The 8,705-nt window shown below is 38.3% G+C and overlaps 1 protein-coding gene across 2 annotated transcripts in view; it reads left to right on the top strand.

Annotated features, from left to right (window-relative positions):
* The window catches only part of LOC122084669, a 12,699-nt gene extending 4,512 nt beyond the window's left edge, over positions 1-8,187 (top strand). Inside the window, exons 4-7 of one of the 2 annotated variants that reach the window (XM_042653098.1) lie at positions 287-435; positions 4,075-4,161; positions 6,830-6,958; positions 7,787-8,187. In XM_042653098.1, the coding sequence (XP_042509032.1) occupies positions 287-435; positions 4,075-4,161; positions 6,830-6,958; positions 7,787-7,894 (473 nt within the window). In that variant the 3' untranslated portion in view covers positions 7,895-8,187. Of the gene's footprint in view, positions 1-286; positions 436-4,074; positions 4,162-6,829; positions 6,959-7,376; positions 7,758-7,786 lie in introns of those variants that run through there. The other variant, XM_042653099.1, reaches the window with a different exon arrangement.
* Positions 8,188-8,705: the final 518 nt, after the last annotated feature.

Genomic DNA, 8,705 nt, shown 5'->3' with positions numbered 1-8,705 from the left:
AGTTTCAGTCACATCCTCCCAGCCACAAACATTACCACACCCCCCACCCCCCGCCCCCCCAAAAAAAATCTGCCACCTCAGTCCTGTTTGACCTTTACTTATTCTGGCAAGTGGGATGGCCGATTAAACTTTTGAAAGTTCTATGAGTTATGTCTAGTATAAATTTAGGGTTATTATAGTGCCATTGGCACACTTTTTGGCAAGTGAATGTAGGTTACTTTTATTGCTGATTGTTGTAACGTACAGTTGGGTGATTTTGAATTGTTTGTGCTTTCTCTGTGCCCAGTGCTAAGGTATCAAAATAAGGATACTAAGAGGGCAATCATAAGGTTGGAACAGGTGGTCCAGTCACATATGCAAAGAGCTATGGCTTCTCATAGAGCATTTGCCATTTTCTATGGCCGCCATTTAAAGCATTATATTAAGAAGCCAGAGGTACAGATATCAGCTTTTGGCCTGCTGGACCCCCTCTTCATAAGTTTCTTTCACATCTTAATTATCATTTTTTGTTGTTTGATTTGTTTTGATTTCACTTTATGCAATTTTCTGCTATATATTTATATATTTTACAGCTGGCTTTACTTGCTTGCATCTTTCTTTTTCTGCAAATTGTTGTTCCTAGTTCAGTGTGGGGTCTTACATAAGTCAGCCCCCGATATGAACATTTTCCTGTATATAATATGGATTGGGCTAGTAGAATTTGTCATTATCATTTAGTCATGCAGGTCTTGCGGTCCAATTTTAGAATCCATTATGGTCTAGGGAAACTATGTAATTTGTGCCAATAAGTCTTACTTGTGGATTAAAAAAAATGTGGAGTAAAAAAGGTTGTGAGTTCTGAAGGAGGAATTTTGTCGTCAGAACATTTATAAATATAGTTTAGTTCGAAACTATATGGTGACCACAGGGGCTGAAATTTCTATTTTCCAATCTAATGTGAACTATATGACCAGAGCTGTATTTTCTGCACTACGGAAACCAGTTATACCAGTTTGGCCAAGATGAATTCAATAAAAATATTATAAGAGTGGTAAAGCTGCTACATTTCCCATTTACTTGTTTCCTGCATAGTGAAGCATGAAATTCCATCCTGTTGGTCCTGCTAGCACAACCTATCATAATTTATATGAATTAGAATAACTTGCTACTTGTTACAAATTTGATATCATAAACCAATGTGTAATGGAAATACCTTGTGGTAAAAGGATTTGAGTTCATCTGGGTGAGGTATTCCCAAATGTGCGGTTGGGAGTCTACAACGAACTTGGTTCCAAGGTCATTGGCAATCTCAACATAAATCCTATGTTCTGGGTTGCATAGAGAGTGAGGGCCATGTCGTTTTAATTGGTAATAGAAAACCAAAGTAGGTGAGGAAAGTTAGGAGAAAATTGAAAGAATATTTGTAATTTGGTACTCTATATTTCTGCTTATAAGTAATGAAAATAAGAGACGAAGAAAATGGCAAGCCCAAGACAACATTGCTTTCTTGATCTCTATCTTTCTCTGGCTTGCTTACTCTGTTTCTCACACCCATATCCTAACCAATCCTTGGCTATCCTTGTTGACTTAGTTTTATTTCATAGTTATAGTGGTTGTTGTAGCAGGAGCCTCGTGCACTGGGTAGCTTTATATATATATTTATTTATTTATATAGTGGTTGTTGTAAAATATAGGTTTTTTTGTTATTTTTTTTTTAATTGGAGAATTCCTCTATGCTTTCTTGTATGATCACGGTGTAGAAACGCAACCCTAAAAACGATGCAAAAGATAATGGAAAACAAGAACAAACAACGCACACAGGTTTACGAGGTTCGGCAAGATTGCCTACGTCCTCGGTGAGATGAGATTCTGCTTCACTATTAATGGAGACTAAGTTTACAGCACTCGTCCTCACGCCTCAGTATTTCTTGCAAGAAAAGTAAACCTCGCTACAAATACATAGTGAAAAACCCTAATCTGAAAAGTACAAGATTGCCCTCAAATAAAAAACTTTCAGTGGGGGGCGCAACACACCTACTATGCAGGGGGGTCTCCTGCCCCCTTGCAACCCCCACGGTCCGCTTACTGGCAAGTGGGCCTGTCGTTCTGTCCTGTCGAGACACCTGCACTAGTACTCCCTGGATTAAACTGCGACGGAATACAAGACTTTGTACACCAACACATGGGAAATTACTTCTTAAAATGTGGGAAAGAAATTTAGAGAGGAAGTAATTGGGGATTGTGTGGATAGGCGCACGGTCCCAGGTTTGATTCCCCATCTGTACATTTGCAATTTAAGTGGAGACCGTGGCGGTGGGTTGTTGCGCTAGTCTCCTTGAGGATTAGTCGAGGTGTGCGTAAGCTGGCTCGGACACCTTGGTTAACAAAAAAAAAAAAGCAACCATTGTGTAAGTTGATGGTTCACTGCTCTTAATTAGCAGTGTAGAAGATTTTGTTGCCAAAAGGTTGGTGAGGATAGGATTCATGATGTAGATCAGGCTTGCAAAAGAAAGGCTGCTGGCTCCATTGAATCAGATTTTATGCTGGACCAGCCGGCCCCAATGGCCAATCGAGCCAGCCAAAAGCCAGACCATTGATCTTCTAGATGGGCCTAAAAGTTTCTATCGATTTCAGCAACAAGCTGGAATTTTGACTCTTTATGATTTTCAGCTTTGTTCCCTTTCTATGGTCTAGGCTTTGTTTCATTTTTGTGTTTCTTAGTTGACAAGTAATTAGAATTAGTTAGTTGTCTCTAGAAGATTCTCTGTTTTATACTTTTATTTTTATTTTCTTAGCAAACAAGTTGTTTCAATTAGGAAGGTTTGTTTCCTAATTGACGAGTTTCCTTTTCTTAGAAGTTCCCTTACCTATTACTTCTATTTTGTAACAAGCTTGGCCAAAGCAATAAATAGATAAGAATTCAACAGATTTGATTAATGAAAAGTTGAGAAGTTTCTCCATGGCTGTGAGGGTCGATTGAGGGGTGGGATTCCTAAACCAATTTGAGGGGTGAGAGGCCTGATTGACTTCCTTCTTCTGTTTCCCCTTCTTGTCCTTGTATCGAGCTCTATTTTCTCCTTTCTTTATTTTCCTTAGTTCTTGAGTGTTTGAAGACCTATCGAAAGACAAGACTATCCATTGCTGCTGCTGGAGATCTGAGAACCCCATTCGCGGCCTGCGGCGCTGCTGTGTTAGAGGTTTTCTGGGCAGCAACCTGCAACCTAGATCTTCCCGCTATTTGTTGTTTTGAAGCTCATCTTTTTCTGAGGATTCATTGGACCCCTTGGGAGTCACCTTTGTCCTGCAGATCAGGCCCTACAGGAATTTGCAGCCTTGTTTCTAAAAGTTTTCCTATTGTTAACCTATCTTCAGTCCTCCCAAACCAGCCTGCAGTTGAGGCACAACTTTTGAAGGACAGTAAGGCATCATACAAAGGACCTTCGATCCAATTTTGAGGATCATCTGAAGCTGCTACTGCTAGTTCTTCAAGAATTACCAAAAGTTTCCTTTTTCTTGCCAACAGCATAACTCTCAACCTAGATATAATTTTGAGGGTGTGTTCCACCCTATAGAGTCTCCCCTTGATTGCAATGTTAGGCTCATCTGAGCTCTGATTTGAGAGATGCAGGTTACCCTAAAGCTGCCCTAAATTGTGTTATTTCTCAGTTGTACTTTCTGACCAGATATGAGTCTCTTGTTTGTTTACTGTTTGGAGCCTATTGCTAGTCCTTACCGGGGTTGATTACACCTGTAATTTTCCTTACATCAATCCACCTCTTGTCAGGAGACCAACCAGAAAAAAAATATTTAAACAAGAAATAACCAGAAATGTTTCCAGGTGAGAAGAGAACCAAATGTGAAAATTGCTAATCATCCAATATTATTGCCCTTAAAAGGGTAGCTTTCCTTTATACACCTTGCGTCTGCCTAAAAGATCAAAAAAGTTGAATGACCCAACCCTGACCTTTGTCACCTCTATGGTAATGATTGCGTGGGTTTGATTCTACTTGGTGGTATTGCTAGAATATTGAGTCATTTTTTATTGAAATATTTGTTCTTACCCTTGTTCTTATTGAAATGTTCTTGATAATGTAGGTATTACTTGGGAGAGCAACAAATGATGTGGATGTTGACATTGACCTGGGGAGAGAAGGGCGTGCTGATAAAATCTCTCGGCGGCAGGTTACAGTTGCTTTGATTGCTTTAAATTGGTTGTTTTACAGATTTTAAGGATACCTTTCCCCTCTCCAAACGGGAAATTCCCATTGTCTACCACCTCCCCCAAACCCCACAGCCACCAAAAAAAAAAAAAAAAAAAAAAGAAGAAGAGATGTTCTAGGTTTATTAACACTGATTGATTCATTATTGTGAATATTCTTGAATTGGGAAAATGGTGGATAAGATTAGTGTAATTGATCCGAAATGATCCCCATTACTTGTCCCTTGGACTACACCATAGTTTAGTCCTTTTTAGGCTCCTGGTATTGAGCTGCTTCTTATCATTGTATTTTAATGCTTCTTAGTACCTTATCCTTGTCCATTTCTGTTCCCGCCCTCCGTAGAGCCTTAGTTATTTGAGCAAACCCCCCCACCGCCCAAAAAAAAAAAGAAAAAAAAGAAAAGAAAAATGAAAAAAAGAAGAGGTAAACTACATTTGAGGTGCCTTGTGTTTGAAGAAATGGCATTTGGTGTTCCTCCAGTTTAAAAAGTGAAATTTGGGGTTCCAAAACAAGTTTAAAACTACCTTGGCTTAAATAATGAATTTAAAATTTTTAAAATTTCCTATTTTTCCCATAGAAAGAAATCAACTCTCTTTTAAGTTATAATATGTTCTAACCTTTTACCATCCTCAAGCACCCACCCTCCTCGGGTGTGATTAAAGGTGTCAATTCAAAACCGATGACGAATGTCAATACTGAAATTCTTCCAAATTACTGTACCAAATACCGGTTTTGAGCCGGTATGGTTTTTGTTTGGTATAAATATGGTAACAATTTTGCCTTTTTTTTTTTTTCTTTCTATGTTTACGTAGTCGGTATAAATATGATATGATGTTCGGTATAATTTTGGTATTTTGGTACTATATTCAATATGATTTTGATATTTTGGTGGATTCACATCCTCTCTAGTGCCACTAGAGGCCCAACGTGCATGTAACGGCTGGGAGGACCTAGAGTTGTGCGCTCGGTGTGTTGGACTGCATGCCTGGGTCCTTCCAGCCGTTGGATGTGCATTGGGCCTCTATGGTACTGGAGAGGATCTGGTTCCTTATTTGGTATGGTTTTTGGTACGGTTTCGGTACATATCAAATGGTTTTGTCTTAACAACTGATATCGTACTGTGCTGATATAAAAACCATTTTGTCATATCAAAACCGTACCGAATCTCCTTTGGTACACTTTTGATATGGAAATCTAATATGGTTTTGATATCGTCATTTGGTATTGGTACCAAACACCCTTAATCACGTTTGAGGAGGATGAGTGCTTGAGGATGGTAAAAGGTTGGAACATATTGTAACTTAAATGAGAGTTAATTACTTTGGATGAAAAAATAAAAAATTTGAAATATTATAAACTCATTAGTTAAGCCAGAGTAGTTTTAAACTTGTTTCGGAACCCTAAATGTCACTTTGTAAACTGGAGGAATCCCAAATGTCTTTTCTTCAAACACATGGCACCTCAGATCTAATTTACACCCCCCCTCCAAAAAAAAAAAAATCAGTGCAGTTCTATCTAGCCACAAACCATTCCTTTTTCTTTTGCTCAATATCCTACAAACTATTCGTTTGTCTTTCCTGTATCTATTATATATTTCCTACATTATTTTAGCAGAAAATTAAGTTTTGATAAAAAGAAGAGTGAGAGTATTAATGTTAACCACTTGGTAGGTGGATATGGGTGTAGGTCTTGGAATCTGAAATGGATATGAAGGGTTAGATGTGGCAAACCTCAAAAGTAGAATGTAGGTAGTGAGGAAGTATATAATTAAATTTTTTTATTTTATAGGGTAAATTGCATTTGCAGTCCAACGTTTGCCTTATCACCTGTTCGAGGACCCTGGGGTATTGTTGGTGCTTTTTTTTTTTTGGGAGGGTGGGAAGAAGGTTTTCTTCATTTACTCTTCTCCCTTTTTGTTGGCTTAGATTTCAATCTTGCACTTATTCAAAACCTCATATTTGTGGATTCATCACTAGAAATCTGATCCTCTGAAAACAAGAGATGGATTCAGTTTGGCTCAGACATGGTACTCTGGAATAAAATGGAAACTTGTCACCATTACCAACGATGACTTTCTAAATCTATTAATTTAAAAGATGTTCTAAATCTATCAATTAAATGTTACTTCACTTTTCAATCAAATTCCCTTGATTTGAATAGGAAAATATTATAAGGCCAAGTAGTTTTTTCAAAAAAAGTTTAATTACCATATTTGGTTAGATTTCAAAACAAAAGTTTTTATTTTATTTTTTTATATCAAGGACAACAGAACCCTGTCCGCTTGCGCGGTCACTACACCAGCATGCAGGCCAATGGGAGGCCACATGGAGGCATTAGGGCGGGGGGCAGCGCGGTCTTTTTGCACAGCTTGTGTCAGGGCGTGTATCCACGTAAGCGGGCAGGGTTCTTTTCTGCTTATATTAATTTCACCTTTACTTGTTCAGAGCCTTCAGTCGTTAACTTATGATGTAATTATATAAACAGTACTTGCATTTTTGTTTCTTCATGGTGCTTCTGTTCCAGTGGAACAAATTTGTCATGGTGTATTATTATCATCAGCTTCCTTGACATAATTTATGTATTTTGGTTGTCTGAGACGCACAATATTTCTTCCCTCTCCATTTGTGCAGGCAATGATAAAGATGGATGAAGATGGATCCTTCTATCTAAAGAATCTCGGCAAGTGTCCAATTTTAGTCAATAGCAAGGAGGTAGCAAATGGACAGCGTCTAAGTCTTAATTCGTGTTGTTTGATCGAGGTATATACTTTCTGAGTCTTAATTCATGTTGTTTGATCGAGGTATATACTTTCTCATGGATGATTGATAGCTCCTTTAGTCTTTCTCTGGAGTGTCTTTCGTATGCCCTTCATCTCTGACTTCTAGCATCAAATGTTTCCACTCTACGAACTTAGTGCATGAGAACACCTTTTAACTTCCATTAATTTATAGTTTTTTAGGTTGTGCCTTCTTTTGTGAGACATTGCTTTCTATAATCTTCCGGGATGCACCTTATGTGATTGTTTAATTGCCACCCATTGTTGCGTAGAGCTTGTAGGTCCCACTGGGTTGAGATGAAAAAGAAAAATCACAAATAAAAAAAACCATAGATGGCTGTTCTGTTACTAAAAAGGGGATCTATGTGGCCAAGGTCATGGATTTTAATCTATTGCCTCAGGCTTCCAACATACCCAGTGACCTCGAAGAACGAAAGAAGGAATCAGGAAGGAGAAGAATAAGCTTGAACTTGATCCTGAACTGGTACTACTCTGATGTCCGTTGAAGCTTGAATGCTTGATTTGAATTGGATCTCATACCATGTTCTCTAATGATCTGGTCGTCTCATCTCCTTGGCAAAGAAGTGCAATCCCTAACTTTCAGTCAAACAACTCTGTAGAAGAATTAAACTTGATTCTCGAGTGCTTTATATCTCATCAATTTCAAACCACAAGGCACGATTTGATCATTTCATCTTCATGGCAAAGAGAAACCAAACCCTCAAACTAGGGAAATAAAATTCCTAGTATTTAATCAATTAAGAAAGTTATTTTATCTCTTTGATGCATGATATATGAATGAATTTGGCAGGTCATGGAAACCACTTGGGAAACATCAAGTGAAGCAATTGTCTGCTGGGTGGTTTCATTGCCAAAACTTGTACATAGGTGCACAACTGGTCACCTGACATATGCCTAGGAAACTACAAAACCACCATGAAGACCTTATCTGGCTGTGATGGCAACACATTTATAGCACTGCCTTTGGAACCAGCTGGAAAAATGTAGGTACAATCAAGAACAGCCTGGATGATCACTTAAATATTCCTTTTTTTTTTTTTTTTTTTTTTTCTAATAGATAATATTCACTTATTGTTCCCTGGATAAGCAACATGCCTAAGCTTCTATTAGTGGCCTTGTCTGCCAGGTGGCAGCTCAGCTTGTACTTATGACGGGTCCACATATTGCCTACTCTCCTATTCTAGGTGGTCAGTTTCAGTCTGAAAACACATTGTTATGTGGCAAAAACAAAGCTCTCTTTTGGCTATTTTTAAACTAAATATATGAGAGCTAAATTTACGACTGGAAAAGTTAAATGCGGGGATACAAGTTGACACGCCGAGTGAATTTGACACGAGGCTAATTTGGAGGAATTTTCTATCCAATGGTGGGAGTCTTCAGTCATCACTCCACATTACTTAAATCAAGGAGCAACCCACAAAAGGAAGCGTAGTACACACCTCAAGGCTTATGTTCCTTTTATAGTTGTCAAGGAGTCTCCTTGATGCCAGGCCATCTCCAACACCTTGGTCACCTACACGCCATGACAACTATGGTTCCTTTATGACAGTTGGAACACCTTGCATCACACCTTAGCTTTTGGAGCATTCCCACAAAATTAATGTAATCATGATAGATGCTTGGGCATCTTTAGATAAACTTTAACAAAATTTCCGGAGTATTGCTGCTACTCCTTAGCCTTGCACGGGATTCTGTTTTTTTTTTTTTTT

Source organism: Macadamia integrifolia, chromosome 7 (assembly GCF_013358625.1).
Source record: "Macadamia integrifolia cultivar HAES 741 chromosome 7, SCU_Mint_v3, whole genome shotgun sequence".
In the NCBI taxonomy this organism is placed as follows: Eukaryota; Viridiplantae; Streptophyta; class Magnoliopsida; order Proteales; family Proteaceae; genus Macadamia; species Macadamia integrifolia.
This window is presented reverse-complemented; position numbering and strand designations above follow the sequence as displayed.